General features: G+C 45.7%; 1 protein-coding gene across 2 annotated transcripts in view; it reads right to left on the bottom strand.

The window, feature by feature from the left end:
• LOC143767163 (uncharacterized) overlaps window positions 1-20,721 on the bottom strand; it is a 69,601-nt gene that overhangs the window by 43,981 nt on the left and 4,899 nt on the right. For both annotated transcript variants that reach the window (XM_077255226.1, XM_077255227.1), the window contains exons 2-3: window positions 14,973-15,123; window positions 10,490-10,645 (exon numbers count right to left, since the gene is read on the bottom strand). In XM_077255226.1, coding sequence (XP_077111341.1) covers window positions 10,490-10,645; window positions 14,973-15,123 — 307 coding nt within the window. The remainder of the gene's footprint in view (window positions 1-10,489; window positions 10,646-14,972; window positions 15,124-20,721) is intronic.

Here is a 20,721-nt window from a genome sequence, read left to right as displayed (position 1 = left end):
TGTTATAACCTACATTTTTTTTTCCATCTGTAATTTTTTTTCATAACTTTTTAAATACTGCCTTTTAATAATTAATTATTGAAGAACAGTTGATACATCTACTATTACAAACATGGTGCAAATGGCTCTAAGTACAGCCTCACATGAGTAGGTCACATAGAAGATCGCACAGTAAAGTAAAAAAAACCTGTGGATTTGGAGTAAGCATTGCCCATACACAGCTCCCTTTTACTTTACTTCTATCCTTCCCATTGTTGTTTCCATTTGTCTTTTCTATTTTTTGCTTCTGTCACCAGATTTTTGCCACTTAGGGTACTGTCACACAGTGCAATTTTGATCGCTACGACGGCACGATTTGTGACGTCGCAGCGTCGTATGATTATCGCTCCAGCGTCGTAGACTGCGGTCACACGTTGCAATCACGGCGCTGGAGCGATGCCGAAGTCCCCGGGTAACCAGGGTAAACATCGGGTTACTAAGCGCAGGGCCGCGCTTAGTAACCCGATGTTTACCGTGGTTACCAGCGTAAAAGTAAAAAAAAACAAACCGTACATGCTCACCATCTGATGTCCGTCAGGTCCCTTGCCGTCCGCTTCCTGCTTTGACTGAGATCCGGCCGTACAGTGAGAGCAGAGTGCAGCGGTGACGTCACCGCTGTGATCTGCTCTCACTTTCCGGCCGGCAGACAGTCAGAGCGGGAAGCGGACGGCAAGGGACCTGACGGACATCAGATGGTGAGTATGTACGGTTTGTTTTTTTTTACTTTTACGCTGGTAACCACGGTAAACATCGGGTTACTAAGCGCGGCCCTGCGCTTAGTTACCCGATGTTTACCCTGGTTACCAGCTAACGCATCGCTGGATCGCTGTCACACACAACGATCCAGCGATGACAGCGGGAGATCCAGCGACGAAAGAAAGTTTCAAACGATCTGCTACGACGTACGATTCTCAGCAGGGTCCCTGATCGCAGTAGCGTGTCAGACACTGCGAGATCGTAACGATATCGCTAGAACGTCACGAATCGTGCCGTCCTAGCGATCAAAATTGCACTGTGTGACAGTACCCTTAGTCAAAGAGAAGAATAATGTAGGGGCAGACACCTAGATTCCAGCGATGTGTCACTTCCTGGGCTGCTTGCTGTAGCTTTGATAACAGTCACTGTTTTAACATCAGTAGGAGATTATCACTAGGAGACTAGTAAACCTGCTGACATGTAGTCCTCCATATTCATGAACCCTAAATAACCCCGCCCCCACCACTGATTAGTAACTTTCTGTGCATCCTGTGCATAGGCAGAAAACTGCCAATCAGTGGTATACAGAGCACAGCGTTTACGGAACTGGTACTTCTGAAGTAGACAATATAGTGATTTTATCAAAACTGCAGCAAGCAGCCCAGTATGTGACACATTGGTGGAATTAAGGTCTCTGCCCCTACATTATACTGGTGATTTGTATAGATTAACTATGAAACTCATCACTTTTTTCCCTTTCTGAGGATACAGCCATGTGAGGATTTTTTTGCTGATTGAGATGACGTACTGAATAACTTTTTTTATCTTTTGGGAGAAAACAGCAATTCCTCCATTGTTTTCGTGACCTATTTTTACAGTGCTCAATATGCCGTACAGTTGATATGTTGTATAGGTCACTAGTCACTAAAGTTATGCTGATGCTAACTTTACTTTTTTTATGTTTTACCACTTTTTCAGAATAAAGACACTTATTTTCCAAAATAATTTCTTTTCCAAAGCACATAACATTTTCATATTTCCATCAATTGTGCTATGAGCGTGTTACATTTGGGGCGACTTGTCGTTTTTAGGCTGGGGTCACGCACAGACAGTGCTTTCAAGGCTTCTGTCCAGGGCTTCCGCGTGATCCCAGAATATAGTGCTTGACAGAGTCACTCAGTACAAGGAGACAAGTGGTGTTTAGATAGATCTGCTCTTCTTCTGAAGTGGGCTCTCTCTTTTTTAGATGGGCACGAGAATGTAGTAAACTACAGTATGTTCTTGTGTCCATCTGTAAGGACGGACACCGCTACAAAAAAAGAGCACAGAGTCCATTTGAGTTTGGTTTGTCACGATTCACTCCGTGACTGTCAGGATCCCTTAGCCGCTGCCCACAATCTGTCACGGACGGGGGTGACTTTAGACCAGCAGACGGCTATCACATGTGCAGGGGGCTTATCCTAGTTATCCCTCCACTGCCACAATGTGATGAAAAAAAACACACACGAGGCTATTGACCTCTTAGTTTACAGCAGGGGCTTATTTTAGGTATCCCACTGCTCTTCAATATACCATGAACTGCAGGGATTTGTGTCTATCCCGCTTACAGTTCCACTTAACACTTGCAGCTCTCTGGCGCCCCCCTTACTCTCAGGTCAGATTAGGTACTGCACCTGGGGTAATTAGTCACCAGAAAGGCTGCCTGCTATGTACTGGCTATTGGGCGCACTGCAGCAACGCGATAACTACTCCCACTCAGGCAGGAACAATAATTATCAAGCCGCAGTCGCTACAGTGACCCCCCAAAAGCCGGCACACGGTAAGCTGCCACCAGCTCCGATCAAACGGGCCCGGAGCCAGCCCCTAAAATAGTAGCGTAATTCCCTTCAGAGACAGGGTACGTATTTAGAGCAGGAAGAACGAACTAGTATTAAATATTATACCCCATAAACGATTTTTAGGCAGTGTTTATAAAAGATATTTTACAAAGATGTTACAAATGAGACAATTGCAAATATGTACAAGGTAATGATAAAAATAAAAGGATTAAAGGAAGAAAAGATAACTCACATGTTCTTAGATCATTGCATTGCAGGCAACAGGCTAGGAGCTTTCCATCTATCCCAGTGCATTGGGCACTCGCAGTCTGGTCGCTTCAGGTAAAAACTCACAACTCTGCTCTCTTGGATGCCTGCCAGCACTTAAAACCTACAGTCTGTGACCTCACAGAAAGGGCTTGGTTTTCCAACTCCTCCTACCTCTTCGGTTTCACTAACTGGGCATTAAATATATCTGATGCCCGTATCTTCGCTACAGAACATAAAATAATCGCACCATACCCATCGTTCATCTCATAGTATCGTGGGCATTCCGATGAGATCAAATATGCCCTGTCTGGGATACATATTTACAGAGAAATCCCTACTTCTTCACCAGATGGAGTTAGACGCCCGTATTTAGAGTGATGCGTAGATCCTCCGAGTGTGATTATGACGATATATTTTGGTGTTCGTAACTTAAACGGTTTGCATAATATCTTCCAAAAACAGAACAAAGAAATCCCATGCATTCTAGAAGTTTCTCTAACAGTTCCTGCTAACACAAATTTCTCTTGCAGCTATGCCCGTCGTAAATACCTTTCGTCAATAAAACTCCCCCACAAGGCAAGCTCTTCTACACAGACAGCTAGAAACACAGGGAAAGAAAGAGAACCAGAGAGAAGGGGGGTTTAGCCCCCGCATGCTAGCAGGAAAACTAACTTATGATATTTCATACCATATCGTGACACCTCCCCCTTTTAGCGTGCGCTACGGCGGCAGGACCTCTCGGTATGCCTCCATGCGCACGTCCGTGGGTTCACCCTGACGGGAAAGTCCATCTGCATTACCATGCTCTTTGCCCGCTCTGTGCTTAATGGTGAAGTCAAATTGCTGAAGGGCAAGGCTCCAGCGTAGCAACCTGCCATTGGTTCCACACATGGTGCTTAGCCAGCGCAGAGGGTTGTGGTCGGTCACCACCGTGAAGGTGCGACCGTACAAGTAGGGCTGCAAGCGCTGCAGAGCCCAGACTATGGCCAGGCACTCCTTCTCAATGGTGGAGTAGGCCACTTCCCTCGGCAAAAGTTTCCGGCTCAGGTACAACACGGGGTGCTCTTGGTCCTCCGAGTCAACCTGGCTGAGCACAGCACCAAGGCCAAACTCGCTGGCGTCGGTCTGTACCAAGAACGGTCGACTGCTGTCGACTGCTTTCAACACAGGGGCGTTGCACAGTGCTGTTTTCAACGCCTGGAAGGCCCCCTCACAGCCATCTGTCCAGTTGACGATGTGGGGTAGCTTCTTCCTGGTGAGGTCCGTCAAAGGTTTTGCCAGGCTACTATAGTGCTGCACGAAGCGCCTATAGTACCCTGCAGTGCCCAGGAAGGACATCACCTGTTTCTTGTTCCTGGGAGTGGGCCAGTTCACGATCACGCCCACTTTGTCAGGCTCCGGTTTCAGGGTGTTTCCACCTACCCGGTGCCCCAGGTAGTGAACCTCCCTCATGCCCATCTGGCACTTTCCCGGCTTGATAGTCAGTCCTGCTCGGTGAATTCGCCCGAGCACCTCCTCGAGATGCTGCAGGTGTTCATCCCAGGAGGGACTGAAGATGGCAATGTCATCTAAGTACGCCACGGCGTACTTCTCCAGTCCCTGAAGCAGGAGATTGACCATCCGCTGAAAAGTGGCAGGGGCATTCTTCATGCCGAAGGGCATGACCGTGGACTCGTACAGTCCAAAGGGTGTGATAAAGGCGGACTTCTCCTGCGCCTCGGGGCTCAGGGGAATCTGCCAGTATCCGCGACTCAGATCCATTATTGTCAGGTATTCTGCGCCAGCTAACTTCTCAAGCAGCTCCTCGATGCGCGGCATTGGGTGCGCGTCAGAGGCTGTAATGGCGTTGAGCCCCCTGTAGTCCACGCAGAACCGGGTGGTCCGGTCCTTCTTTGGCACGAGAACTACAGGTGAGGCCCACGCGCTCTTTGACCGTCGAATCACCCCCAGCTGTAACATCTCATCGATCTCCTGGCGCATAATCTGCTGCACCTGGTCAGAGATTCGATAGGGTGTTCGCCGTAGTGGGGCGTGATTCCCGGTGTCCACCTCGTGGACCGCTAACTCAGTCCTTCCAGGCCGGTTGGAGAACACGACCCGGAAGGGTTCCAGTGTGGTTTGCAACTGCAACCGCTGTGGTTCATCTAGCAAGGCGCTTACCTCCACGTCCTCAATGGACCCACGGGCCTTGGCTTGGGCCAGCATGTCCAGGAGGGCGTCTTCCTCCCCTTCTTCGGGTGCGCTGCAGACCGGTAGGACGAAAGGTTCACGTTCGTGATGAGCCTTCATCATGTTGACGTGAAAGGCCTTTCGCCTACCCCGAGTGTGGTCAAGCGTGACCACATAGGTGACCGGGTTGAGCTGTTGGTGGATGACGTACGGGCCGTCCCAGGCTGCCTGAAGCTTATCCGTTGGTACAGGAACCAGCACCCACACCTTTTGACCCACGTGGTAGGTCCGCTCCCGGGCGTTCTGGTCGTACCAGTGCTTCTGATCAGCCTGAGCCTGCGTCATGTTGTCATGCACCAACTGCGTCAAGGTCTGCATCTTGTCACGGAAGCGCATGACATACTCCACTATGGACACTTCCGAAGGGTTCGGCTCCTCTTCCCAGGATTCTCTTACCAACCCAAGGGGTCCCCGGACTCGCCTGCCGTACAGGAGCTCGAAGGGGGAGAACCCCGTCGAGGCCTGCGGAACCTCTCTGTAAGCGAATAGCAGGTGTGGGAGGTACCGCTCCCAGTCGCGCCCTTGTGTCTCAACCAGCATGCGTAGCATCTGTTTGAGGGTACCATTGAAGCGTTCACACAAGCCATTGGTCTGTGGGTGATACGCACTCGATACCAGGTGCTTCACCTGCATTTTCTTACAGAGAGCCTCCATTAGGTGAGACATAAATTGGGTCCCTCGATCAGTAAGCATTTCCCTGGGAAATCCTACACGTGAAAAGATGGCCAACAGGGCATCCGCCACCTTATCTGCCCTAGTTGACGACAGAGCTACTGCCTCTGGGTACCGGGTAGCGTAGTCTACCACAGTAAGAATGAATCGCTTTCCAGAGCTGCTGGAGACGGCCAGCGGGCCCACAATGTCCACCGCAATCCTCTGGAAAGGCTCCTCTATCACTGGCAAAGGGATCAGGGGAGCCTTAAGAGCAGGCCCCGCCTTCCCCACTCTTTGACAGGTGACACAGGAGCGGCAGTAGTTTGACACATCTGTCCCCATCTTAGGCCAATAGAAGTGTTGAGACAGCCGGGCCTTAGTTTTGCTGATACCCAAGTGTCCAGCTAGCGGGATCTCATGGGCAATCCGCAACAACTCACCCCGGAATTGCTGTGGGACGACCAGCTGTCTTTCCCTCAACCACTCCTTTTGTGATTCTCCGGGTACTGTCTCCCGGTACAACCTTCCTCCTTCCCAGAACACCTTCTCCTTATCAGTCTCGGAGAAGCACGTCCCGGCGAGTTGTCTCAAACTCTCTAGGCTCGCATCTGTGTGCAGAGCGGCCTGAAACTCCTGGCTAGGGGAAGCCAAAAGCGATGTCAGGGTCCCTTCCCCACGGGAGCCCTCTGGGACCTGCACTGGGTCCACCTCTGGTTCAGTCACACTGATGACTGAGGAGGGTCCGGAAGGCAGACAGGTATCTGCGTTCCGGGCACTCTGACTGCGGGTGACAGCAGCTACGTAGGCTGTCTCCCCGGGGGTTTCTACAGACCCATCAGCCGACGCTGCTACGGGTTCTACCTTCCCATCCACCCCCATTACCTCAGGAGCATTGCTACTTATGGGCCAGTTACCTTCCTCGGTGGCACTGGTCAATTGCATGGCATCACCTTCCTCACGGTTCCCATGTATCTCCCCATTTCTTGTAGCACCGACACTTGCCCCTGCTAGGGGTTCCTCAGCCGTCTCACTCCGCAGAGCGACGTGGCTGAGCACTCCTGTACCTATGGACACATCAACTTTCACAGAAACATTATTATCAGATACAGTTGGCACAGGTACAACATTTTCACCATCAATCCTAGGGAAAAAATGGTTAACAGATGCATCACTACAAGATAAAGCATGGTCAGGTAACACATGCGATTTCCCATCATCATCATCATCATCATCATCAGGGTTAACTTTACCCTCATTAGTAGATTGGGGAGGAGGGTCATCCACGAAGTATGCAACCAACCTCCCCAAATCAGTCCCCAACAAAACATCAGTGGGCAAATTATCAGACAGCCCCACTTCCTTCACCCCGCTCCCAGCACCCCAATCAATAAAAACCCGGGCCATCGGTAAGGGACAGCTGATGCCCCCAATCCCAGTGACAGTTAGGGTTTTCCCCGGAATGATTTCTTCAGGGGCCGCCAGTTCGGGTCGGATGAGGGTTCGTTCAGCCCCGGTGTCCTTGAGGCCTGTAGCAACACGACCTCCCACAGTGACGGGCTGTACGTTGTCACACACCCTCCCAACCACACCACCCACCAAAAGAACGGCTGCATTAGGCCCTGGGGCCTGGGATGAGGGGTTCTTCTGCCTGGCTGGACATTGGTGACTGAGGTGTCCAGTCTGCCTGCAGTGGTAACACTGGCGAAGTTCGGTGGTAGGTCTGGTGCTGTTGGCCACGGGGACAGGACCTCTGGTGTGTTGGCTGGCAGGGGTACTGGCGTTGGCTGCAGGCTTACCCCCTCTCCAGCTGGTGGTGACTGGCTTCCGCACTTCCGATCTACGGTTGGCCTCATAGGCATCGGCAATCTGCGCTGCTTTCGTCACGTCTTTGGGTTCTCTGTCCATCACGAACTGTCGCACTTCAGTTGGGCAAAGACGGAAGAACTGGTCTTTGATCATCAGGTCTCGCAGCTGTGTAAAGGTGGTCACTGACAGTCCTTGGGTCCACTGGTCAAAGTGGGTCCCCAGTCTATGCACCACATCACTGTAACTGTCGTGTGGGCCACGTAGGAGGGTCCGAAACTTTTTACGGTACACCTCGGGTGTAAGCTGGTACTTAGCTATGAGAGCCTGCTTGATGGCCTCATAGTCACCATCTTGTTCTTGAGGGAGAACAGCAAACGCCTCCAGAGCTTTTCCTCTCAGCCCTGGTGTCAGGTATCGTGCCCATTCTTGTGTAGGCAGCTGGTACTGTCTGCAGGCCTTCTCAAAGGCCCGCAGAAAAGTGTCCAAGTCCCCATCCTTTTCCATAACAGGAAAGTGGTCGGGCCGGGGCTTTGGTGTCTGAGCGCTGCTGGGCTCACGACTGGACTGGGACGACCCCTGCATTTGCAGTCGGGCCATCTGCAGCTGGTACTCCCGCTGCGCTTGGGCCTCTCGCTCGGCTCGCTGGGCCTCTCGCTCAGCTCGGGCCTCAGCCTCCTGCCGGTATTGCTGAATCAGCTGCCGACGTCCCTCATGGTCGTCAGTGGGGAATTCTTTCAAGGCTGCCTGCAGGTGGGGGTCCAATTCGCCCGGATTGCTAACGGGGCGAGCATTCAGTGGTTGGACCTCTGCTGCAGCACCATGTTCGCTGGTGCTGGCATCTGCGGCTTCTGGGCTCTGTGAGTGGTCTAGAGCGGCTTCCCATTGCATCAGGACTGCGACCAGTTGGCTTTTGCTTTTGTTTGCATAGTCAATGTGCTGTGACTTGCACAAGGCCACAAGGGTGTCTTTGGTCTGCTGCTCATAAAAGGTTTCTCCCAGCACAACCATGGTTGCCAAATAAAAGATAGGATAGAAAAACGAAGAAAAAGGGAAGGGATAATTACCAGTACACAATTGTCTCACAACTAATAAACACTGAGTTCGTTCTCCAAACTTATTTGCGCAGAGTTCTCGCAAGAACTTTCTGCAAGTTTTTAGTGAGAGGAATGATTGCTCAAACCAAATCACTAATGCTCTAATATCCCACCGCCTTGCCACCAATATGTCACGATTCACTCCGTGACTGTCAGGATCCCTTAGCCGCTGCCCACAATCTGTCACGGACGGGGGTGACTTTAGACCAGCAGACGGCTATCACATGTGCAGGGGGCTTATCCTAGTTATCCCTCCACTGCCACAATGTGATGAAAAAAAACACACACGAGGCTATTGACCTCTTAGTTTACAGCAGGGGCTTATTTTAGGTATCCCACTGCTCTTCAATATACCATGAACTGCAGGGATTTGTGTCTATCCCGCTTACAGTTCCACTTAACACTTGCAGCTCTCTGGCGCCCCCCTTACTCTCAGGTCAGATTAGGTACTGCACCTGGGGTAATTAGTCACCAGAAAGGCTGCCTGCTATGTACTGGCTATTGGGCGCACTGCAGCAACGCGATAACTACTCCCACTCAGGCAGGAACAATAATTATCAAGCCGCAGTCGCTACAGTGACCCCCCAAAAGCCGGCACACGGTAAGCTGCCACCAGCTCCGATCAAACGGGCCCGGAGCCAGCCCCTAAAATAGTAGCGTAATTCCCTTCAGAGACAGGGTACGTATTTAGAGCAGGAAGAACGAACTAGTATTAAATATTATACCCCATAAACGATTTTTAGGCAGTGTTTATAAAAGATATTTTACAAAGATGTTACAAATGAGACAATTGCAAATATGTACAAGGTAATGATAAAAATAAAAGGATTAAAGGAAGAAAAGATAACTCACATGTTCTTAGATCATTGCATTGCAGGCAACAGGCTAGGAGCTTTCCATCTATCCCAGTGCATTGGGCACTCGCAGTCTGGTCGCTTCAGGTAAAAACTCACAACTCTGCTCTCTTGGATGCCTGCCAGCACTTAAAACCTACAGTCTGTGACCTCACAGAAAGGGCTTGGTTTTCCAACTCCTCCTACCTCTTCGGTTTCACTAACTGGGCATTAAATATATCTGATGCCCGTATCTTCGCTACAGAACATAAAATAATCGCACCATACCCATCGTTCATCTCATAGTATCGTGGGCATTCCGATGAGATCAAATATGCCCTGTCTGGGATACATATTTACAGAGAAATCCCTACTTCTTCACCAGATGGAGTTAGACGCCCGTATTTAGAGTGATGCGTAGATCCTCCGAGTGTGATTATGACGATATATTTTGGTGTTCGTAACTTAAACGGTTTGCATAATATCTTCCAAAAACAGAACAAAGAAATCCCATGCATTCTAGAAGTTTCTCTAACAGTTCCTGCTAACACAAATTTCTCTTGCAGCTATGCCCGTCGTAAATACCTTTCGTCAATAAAACTCCCCCACAAGGCAAGCTCTTCTACACAGACAGCTAGAAACACAGGGAAAGAAAGAGAACCAGAGAGAAGGGGGGTTTAGCCCCCGCATGCTAGCAGGAAAACTAACTTATGATATTTCATACCATATCGTGACAGGCTGGGGTCACGCACAGACAGTGCTTTCAAGGCTTCTGTCCAGGGCTTCCGCGTGATCCCAGAATATAGTGCTTGACAGAGTCACTCAGTACAAGGAGACAAGTGGTGTTTAGATAGATCTGCTCTTCTTCTGAAGTGGGCTCTCTCTTTTTTAGATGGGCACGAGAATGTAGTAAACTACAGTATGTTCTTGTGTCCATCTGTAAGGACGGACACCGCTACAAAAAAAGAGCACAGAGTCCATTTGAGTTTGGTTTGTCTCCAGCTACCTGTGTTGTATTGCTGTTTGTCCCAGTATTCCCAGCAGCGCTCACCTCTCCAGTCAGCAGAGAAACGATCTTGCTGGTGAGTTCCAGGATCTCCTGCTGATTGCTCCCCTCATTCACAGGGTCGATTTCACACTTGCTGCTGAAGGGGCTCTGGGATCTGCTGCATTCTTCATCAGTTACTTTCTTCCTCGGTGTGTAGCTCTGTGCAGGAAGAGAGACATTAGGGAAAGGAATCACGGCATTTTTTTTATTTTTATTTTTTCTACTTTTTTTTTTGTTTCCCAGTTGCAGTCTTCTGGTTTCCCGAGGGGCATCCTCATGCTGCTGGTCTAAACTGTGCGCTTCAATGTTGTCAGGAACTAACAGCTCAACGCCAACGATCCCAGCCAGTCTTAAGTGCCGTGCTTACAAGTTCAGCATCAAAGAGCTTATGAGCACTGCACGTTTCACAACGATGGCTGGTCCACGTAACAATTCAATTAAACCCGATATCTAGAACACAGAGGAATTTTCCTAATTAAAAAATTGTTTCTACAAGCACTTCGCAATTTTACCTGTCTAAGAAGGTAGAAATAATTCTTTAAGTACATAGCCCTTTTCTTTTATTTTGTTTCAAGCTCACAACTATTTGACCCCTTCCTAACATCCACCGTACATGTACAGCACAAAGAGAAAGAAGTTCTCAAAAAGAAGCACTGCCGGTGTCATCAACAGCGGGTGTCAGCTGTGTAAAATAGCTGACACCTTCTGTAACAGCTCCAATCGGTGATCGTACCAATCGTTACTGTCCAGCCCTCTTGTTGCCACAGTCAATAGTGACCAGGACATCTAGATCATTTTGAGAGGGAGGGGGCTCAGTTTTCACCTCCATTGTCCAAACCCTTTCCACCTCCCACATTGCAATCCAGTTGCGGAGTGCCTATAGTCACTCTGGCAACTCAAAGCTAAGCATTGGTCTACCAGCTACAGTGTCCTGGTGGTCTGCCAGCCACAGTAGCCTGTTACGCTCTACCATCAGCAGGGTCTAAGAGGCCTCCTGTCAGTGTAACACTAATCGGTCTACTACGCTGCAATACAGAAGTGTTGCAGCGTAATTGAATAGTGATCAAACTGTAAAATATCATATCCCGTAGTGGGACTATGAAGAAGAAAAGAAAAATGTGCCACTAAAAATGTTATTTTTATGCAAAAACAAAATTAAAGTACACATCACTAGTATTGAAGTCCAGAAGCACCCTAGCTACTTAACCTGTAAGGTGAATAACATAAAAAAAATATATGCAAAACATGCCAAAATATGCCCCTACTTCGCCAGTCCCACTAACAGGAGCTCTATGGAACGCTCGCTTTGTCTGCAGCAAAGTTTCCTACATCCATGATCTTTTTATTACTAACAAACTTTCCTTCCTCGCCATCACCGAAACCTGGCTCACCCCTCTGACACAGCATCTCCTGCTGCACTTTCGTATGGTGAAATTCACCTTTCCAACACCCCAAAAATTAACTTTTTTTAAATGATAGGCCAAACCCGGACATCCACAGGTTCGCCCATCACTACTTCTAACATCCTAACTGTCAGAGAGAAGCCAGAAGACGCAACGTCTGATTTATCCTATTCCTGTACTGGTTAGAAGCACTTCACCTTGATATCAAATGGTGTAAAATGTTTTCAAGCAGTGCAGGGGTTAATCTGCTCAGTTGACAGCTCCTGCAAGCTTTCCTGCGTTAAGGCTTAGCCATGCATGGTTAGCCACTACCATCTCCTATAAAACGTGGGCCCTGACTAGCTCTCATTGTCAGAGATAGCTTATGCTACATGGCTGGTGGTTGTTGTTGTAGAAGGCATTTGGTGGCTTTATCTGTGACTGTTGCTAGGTTTTGAGTGTGTGATAATGCCCTTTCTTCTCCTACTTTGGTTTAACCCCATTCTCCACTCCTCGGTATTTACCGCTGTTGTTTACATATATATATTTATATGATTAGCATTTTCCTTTATCCCGGTTCGTATTGCCTTGTTAGCCTGGTTGGTGTATTATGTACACTACTACTCCCCTTTCCCTGGGTGGGGGAAGGGTACGGACTGAGGGCGGATTCAGGAGCTAAGGCAATGTACATGGCCCCGGCATCTTCACCATCAAAGGTAATCGGGGGAACAGAGTGAGCTAGGGTGCCCCTAGCGTTAGGGACAGGGAAGGAGCCACTGGTCTGGGACACCCGACAACATAGTCACGACACTAAAAATAAAATGATGTTTATAGGGAACTTTTCACCAGGTTTTACAAATACAAAAAAAAATAAAAAATACAGCCACCACCTTTAAGGCCTCTTTTACTGTATTCTAGAAAGCTATATGTTATCGCCTCTGCATAAAATAAAAAATACCTTTTATTGTACCTCCATACGGTGCTGTCTGGTCGATGGGCGTCGATGGTCTTCGGTGCCTCCTGTCTCATTGCAAGCATCATCCTCCTGCACTGCTTCATGTAGATGACGCGTCCTACGTCATCCACACAGTGTCCCCCAATCGCACTCCTGCACAGGAGTACTTTACTCTAAACTGCTGAAGGCAGAGCAAAGCACTATAATCTACCATCTTTACTTCAGGGTCATCGGTGCTCTTTGGTCTCTCCTGCCGCATTTGCATTACAGGACTTTACTCTGATCTCCGCAGGGTAGAATGAAGTACGCCTGCTCAGGAGCGCGATTGGGGAACACTGTGGAATTACGCAGGATGCGTCATCCAAATGAAGCAGGGCAGAAGGATTGTGATTACGGAGCCGAAACAAGATCAGTGATGCCCATCGACAAGACCAAAACATATGGGGGTACAATAATAGGTATTTTTTGTGCTATGCAGAGTGGATTGGGGACTTATATACAGTTTACTAGAAAACTGTAGAAAAGGCCTTAACGCTGGTGGCTGTACTTTACTGGTGTGGGAAATGGTATTTATTAACTATTTTGTATGGTATGATGATCTGTTTATGGGCATAAAAATTCTAAATTTGAAAACTGCCAATTTAATATTTTTGGAAAATTTCCAATATTTTCATAAACTCATAATATCAACTTAAATTTATCATTAATATTGAGTATAATGTGTCATGAAAACGCAATCTCAGAATCACGGAGATCGGTAGAAGCATTCCAGAGTTATTGCCACATATAATAACACATCGGACTTGAAAAATGGGGCTCTGTCAGAAAGGTAAAAACTGGCCCTGGTGTAAGGAGTGATTTTATCATTTGACTAATGCATATGAAGTTGCATAATACATACAGGAATTTAGGTTGTGAGCCCCAACGGCGACAGTGATGATGTAATGCGCTGCAGAAACTAAAACCGCTAAATAAGAAAAATAAATAAAAACATTATTTACGGGTGCAATTTTAGGGTACATTCAATGTGTCAAAAAACATATTAGTTTTGTTTCGGATGGGAGGGGACGGAATTTTTTTTCGGAAGGGAGGGGACGGAATGGAATTGACAACAATTCTCTAGTGTTTTGGATTTTTTTCTACCGTGTTACTCATGCGTGGTAAATGACATGATAACATTATTCTATGGGTCAGTACAAATTATGGCATTACCAAATTTATGTAGTTTTCTTTATGCTTTCCTGCAAAAAAAGCCCTATTTTTAATCATCTGTTTTTGGGTCAACATATTTTCAGAGCAATAACATTTTTACCTTTTTGTCGACAAAAGTATAAGAGCAACGGTTACATGAATGATGTGATCTTTAACATTTAGAAGGGTAAAAAAAGTAAAATAGTAGGAAAGAAACTAGGAATAAAAACAGAAGAGAAGAACTGGAAGGGAAAAATTCAGGAAGTGTGAATCTATTACATATGGAAGATTGAATATTCTGGTGACCTTATCTCATAAGTATATTGGGGGAACTTAGTGGAAGGTCCAACTCTGAGCTATACGTGGAAGTCTGGAGATCCCCGGAAAGCTGTCCAGTTGGAACCACCTAGTGCCAAATTCGGTGTAGGTGACATGGTCAGCCACAACCAAGTCTTCCATATACATTATGTGGGATTTTTATTTCTTTTTATCCCAGCTTTTAGGGAGTGTGTATATGAAAGCTAGAAAATCTGCTTTTTATTTACTTACTGTACAGTTGCTGAGACCATTATGATGGCAATACCAAATATCTGAATAGGACTTATTCCCAAAATACAGAAACTGGTAAGGAGAAAAGGCGATTTTTCAACATACCGGATGGCAGTTATGGAGGCCTCTGTCAGATCCCTAATAAAGCATCTAGCACCCACATAATCTGCCCAACCAACTGAATGATTTGGCTGTCCATGGCAAATCAGTAAGTGAACTGTGGTTTTCATTGATTTCCAACAGTTTTAGCAGAAGCGCAGCTAAGTGTGATGAGCACTATGGATATATCAATCATGGAGCGTTAAGGAGTTAAAAGTCTCCTCATGATGAATCCCCCATTGTTCCCTTCATCAATCAGCTAATATCCCTCTAAAGTTAATGACACGACATGATTTCCAGAACCTCTCACCTCTCCGGTCAGCAGGTAGATTATCTCTAGGGTGAGGTTTAATATTTTCTCGGCAATGTGTTTCCTATTCTTCTCCATCCTTTCTGAGCCCTTAAGGAAAAGACTCATGTTTTCTGAAATTAAGCTTGAACATATAGGGTACCTCAGGAACCTGATGGAAAGAATAGAAGGGAAAAGTAAGAATGCCCTGCTCATAGAAGATGTAAGGTAGAGAAATACCTATATACACCGTTAACATTATATACAACCGTATACTATATGCACATCGGATATATATACTACACATAATACTACTAACAATAATACTACATACATGCCGGTACCATATATACAGTCATGGCCAAACATTTTTAGACTGACACACATTTTGGTTTTCACAGCTGCTGCTTCAGTTTCTATAGCAGCAATTTGCATTACAGCTAAATTATTAGGGCGAGTAATCAGATTCATTGTAAAAAATTGCAGTCATTCCTTGCCATGGAAATTACCTAAACACAAAACACACATTTCCACTGAATTTCAGCCTTGCTTACATAATCTCCGGGATCTTCTCATTAGCTCAGGAGAAAGTGTTCAAGGGAATCTGCTATGCTGAATTATAACCAAAAAGATTGGGTCACAAGGGCCCAAAAGAAACGACCAAACGTCCATATAGAATGATATATAAAAACATGTATCTTTATTCAAACAATTAAATATACCAAAAAAGGGAAATATATATCAATTTATAAAAAACAGGTGAGGTACAGCGCTGCATGGTGTGCGCAGACACCAGACAGACATGCAAGTATGTTAAGGGCACAGGGGTCCCAGGACAAATACACCCCTCATAATAAATAGATGTGTCCAAACAACAATAGGTTAATGCTCATCCAATATAATTATTTGCAATGCATGCATCATGAAAAGAGCCATAATAACAAGGTGCTAATCTAAACAAGGATAAATAAATTACCTCTTAGTAGTAGGACGGGTGTTATGTCACCGGGATCCGTGCGCCCTCCCCGACGCACGTTTCGGTTATAACACCTTCTTCAGGGGGCATGAAGAAGGTGTTATAACCGAAACGTGCGTCAGGGAGGGCGCACGGATCCCGGTGACATAGGGTTTCTCCCTAGGGTGCCAACCTCCGCGATAGGTAGGCAAAAAGGAGTGTAGATATGTTAAAATAGGGTATCCGTAGGGTCACTGTTTCCCACGTATACTGGTGGTGGGTGTTGTCTCCTATATTTGAATTCTATTTCCGCAGTATTGGGTATTTCCGATTTCTAACCAGAAAGCCCTAGCGTCCTTGCTCACTCTCCTCTTCAAAATATCATAAGGTGTACTTTAATAAGACAGGGATACACCCAGCCTCCGTCCGCGATATTGGTGGTCATAGGAATATGCTGAAGTACTTATGAATCATATCAATTGGCGAACAGGATAAGGTTGAAGTTACATTAACTTTTCCTGTTTCCGAGGTGTCAATTATGTAGGCAGTATAATGAATAAAAGATAATATCTACACTGTAATAGAAACAGACGCCTTGGGGGACTACATAGCATTCATATTTGCATTCTTGTCCCATTATTTCATAACAACCGGTAAGAGTTAACTCATATACCTCGTGCTGAGCTCGGCCACTGTACAGTGGAGCGCATGTGCCCCACGACAGGGAATCCCAGTGTCTGACAAGCCGGGAGAGTCTCGTCTCAAGACCGGAAACACAGGGTAAGCTCAAGCCGCGCGTCACACGCCAGAGGGCGGAGTCTATTCAACGCGGGATTGAGCAGGAATTTATAAATATCACAGAGGGGTGAGACCCGCGGCAGCAGCAGACAAGTCTAGCATTCTCCCCTGATGAATCTAAGGAAGAAACGCGTCGGGAGATGCTTTCCATAGCACAAGTTTCTACACAAAGGCTGGGCATAACACGTATAGAAGATAGAGGAATGGCTGTTGATGACGTATATGTGGTGAGATCTACCCAAACACATGGGCTTAGTTAAATATACATGGTCTCATGCACTTCAGTTCCTATTCTACTTATGCGGACCTTTGAATATTACGTGTCATGAATGAATCCATGGGGAACACTCTTACAGTATAAATAAGTAATATGTATCCCACAGCTGCATGGATGGTTCTTTGGTCAATGACAGTTTGAAACGCTAAATATGTGCTGCAATTTGCACTGACAGTAGCTTGACTCACATATATATGGTATTGGATTTTTATGACCATATGAGTAGAACAGTAGCATGTGATGATTGTATGGGACATATAGTATACTTCTTTGCCTCATACTAAATGGATTGTATGCAATTTTCATGGACCTAGGCATACATATGGTGGTTGAGACACAACTGCAATACGTGACTTTATTCTAATGGGTGCAGTTTGTGTCCTTATACCCGGATTATTGTAATATCATTGGTCTGCATATACCCATTGGATTAATAGAAACATTTTGACTTGTAAGTCATTCCAGTACTGTCAGTGCTGGTCAGTCTATAATTGTTTTTGTTTTATAATTATTTTTTCATGTGCCATTTTTTGGCTTTTAATATACCTAATAAAGGTTATTTTTTATCCAGTTGCTAAAATACGTATTTGATCCTTTATTAGATAAACTCACCACGCTTATATATACTTTTCATTGGTATGGCAGGATTTCTCAGCACAGGAATTGACACCAATCAGTGGGTTACGGAGGCCAGGGAGGTATTCTCCGATAGATCCTATACCCAAAAAAAATATGTTCCCTCATTTTATGCCGCATTCAAAGAATTGACTAGGGTGTATAAAGACCAAATGGCCTCCTGGTGGGAGGTGCAGAACCTAGACAATTATATAAAATCTGGCATTGTTCCCAGACATTTGAGGATCACTCTGGCACCAGGATATCGCTACAAAAATCCCAGTTTGTTGGCTAAGTGGGAAAGGGAAGCTACGGCGAGTTCACTTAGATTGATGGGACATCTGTTGGAGGAGGAAAAACAAAATTTGAATGTCCTGAATGAGTCCCTTAAAGAACATATAGATATTACAAAAAAATGTTCCTCTGAACCCGAGTTCTCCAAAAAAGAGACACAACTGCAGAACTCGGTGGAGAGGTTTCAATATCATCTAAAAGATAAAAAACATAAATTCTTTATAAGGGATCTTCAGGAGTTCAAAGAGAACAAAGCCTACTCTTTCTCCTCCAACAGATTTTCTCGTAAAACAGAGACTGATATCTCTTCTTCAGAGGCTGACATTTCTGATAGTGACACGAGGTCTAGTACACAGAGAGGTAGAGGGAAAGGTAAGGGGAGGGGCAGTAACTGGGGGCGAGGTAGCAACAAGAGATCTCCAACTAAGAGCAATTTTTTAGATCTAAGTTACCCCCTCAGGAATCGCACCAACCCCCCCACATAAACACACAAGTGATTAATCTATCCTCCAGACCGTTTGTCAGAGAACGAAGTATCACTATTAAGCAAAGGCCTATCCTTCGTACCTAGCTCACATATGGACACATTTGAAGTAATTAAAGATTTAAAACTCTTCGTGAGACGCCTGAAGTGGAAAAAGTTTTTTATCAGAGAAGAGAAGAGACAATGCACTGATCTAGGCATTGCAGAGGATCTTTTACAAGATGTCCGTTTACTGTTTCATTTAGGCGATTAACCTATTGTTGTTTGGACACATCTATTTATTATGAGGGGTGTATTTGTCCTGGGACCCCTGTGCCCTTAACATACTTGCATGTCTGTCTGGTGTCTGCGCACACCATGCAGCGCTGTACCTCACCTGTTTTTTATAAATTGATATATATTTCCCTTTTTTGGTATATTTAATTGTTTGAATAAAGATACATGTTTTTATATATCATTCTATATGGACGTTTGGTCGTTTCTTTTGGGCCCTTGTGACCCAATCTTTTTGGTGATATTTGTTTAGCGACTCGTCCCACTACGTAGTCCTCCACTTTATTGTGGTTTTTTCCTACATAATATATACTTATAGGATACCGTGACAGCTTTATAGACATTTATAGATATTTACTTTAATTATGCTGTCTTTTGTTATGGTTTTGGTTATTTATGCTGAATTATAAGAACAGACTAGTTGCTTTAATAAGGGGGCTGGTGCTTAAAATCATTGTATTCTATTAACCATGGTTATCTCCAAAGAAACACATTCAGTCATCATTGCTTTGCATCGACAGAGATTTGCAGGCAGACATTGCCGCGTTTAAGATTTCCCATAAAAATCTAGCAAGTGGCACTACGGTCTTCTAAAGAGGATTCAGCAATGGGATCGGTTCCACACCAGTGCAGAGCTTGCTCTAAAAGTGCAGCAGGCGGGTGTCAGGGAGGTGAAGGCTTTTAGAGGCTGGCATGGCGTCAAGAAGTGCAGCAAAGAAGCCACTTCTCTGCAAGAAAAACGTCAAAGAAACACTGACATTCTACAGGAAATACAGGAATTGGACAGCACAAGGTTGGGGTAAAATTATTTTCTCTGATGAAGCCCCCATCACACTGTTTAGGACATCTGGAGGAATGATTGTCCACAGAAGAAAAGGCGAGGGCTGCCATGAGTTCTGCATCTTGGGACTATTCATAGATGGGGTTGCTTTCCATCCATAGAGGAGCTCACTCACAATTTTCCTTATCAACACTGCCAAGAATAAAGAATTGGATCTAAACATCCACCAAGAGCAACTTGTCCCAACAATCCAGGAGCAACTTGGTCATGCACAATGCTTTTTCTAGCACCATGTCACAAGGAAAAAGTATCTAATGGTTTGTTTACTTTTACAGATCAGTGGTCACTTGAATGCTTGTTTACACAGGCTAGGTAAATAATACCCACTAAGCCAGCTATATTAGATCGTTCAGTGTGCATGGGCTGTCATAGCTCTCGGCAGCGAGACTCCTGTTTACACTGCACGATGATCATTTATGCTGCACAATAGATCATTTTCCCCAATGAACGAGCCTTTTGCTGGTTCACTATTATCTTGCAGTGTAAATGTCCATTAACTGACTCAGTGAACAAAACATTGAAATTTTGGGTCAAAGTACAGGAAACTCCCCAGATCTGAATCTCATTGAGAACTTGTGATCAATCCTGAAAAAGCAGGTGGACGAACAAAAACACAAAAATTGCGATAAACTCCAAGCCCTGATTAGGTAAGCGTGGGCTGTCACCAGTCAGGATCTGGCCTAGAAGCTGATATCTGCTGCCAGGGCGAAATGCAGACGTCTTGTAAAGTAAGGGAAAATACTGGAAATATTGTGTCTTTAGAAACTTAATGTACAGTTATATGAAAAAGTTTGGGTACCCCTATTAATCTTAAGCTTAATGTTTTATAAAAATTGTTTTTTTTGCAACAGCTATTTAAGTTTCATATCAGTTAAGTTTGATGGTCTCCGAGCATGGACAGCCCTCTTCAAATGATCCCACAGATGTTCAATGATATTCAGGTCTGGGGACTGGGATGGCCATTCCAGAACAGTGTAATTGTTCCTCTGCATGAATGCCTGAGTAGATTTGGAGCGGTGTTTTGGATCATTGTCTTGCTGAAAGTTCCATCCCCTGTGTAACTTCAACTTTGTCACTGATTCATGAACATTATTGTCAAGAATCTGCTGACACTGAGAGGAATCCATGCGTCCCTCAACTTTAACAAGCTTCCCGGTGCCGGCATTGGCCACACAGCCGCAAAGCATGATGGAACCTCCATCAAATTTTACTGTGGGTAGCAAGTGTTTTTCT

This window comes from Ranitomeya variabilis, chromosome 4, assembly GCF_051348905.1.
Source record: "Ranitomeya variabilis isolate aRanVar5 chromosome 4, aRanVar5.hap1, whole genome shotgun sequence".
NCBI lineage: Eukaryota > Metazoa > Chordata > Amphibia > Anura > Dendrobatidae > Ranitomeya > Ranitomeya variabilis.
Note: the sequence above shows the minus strand (reverse complement) of the source record. Positions and strands in the feature narration are given on the sequence as shown.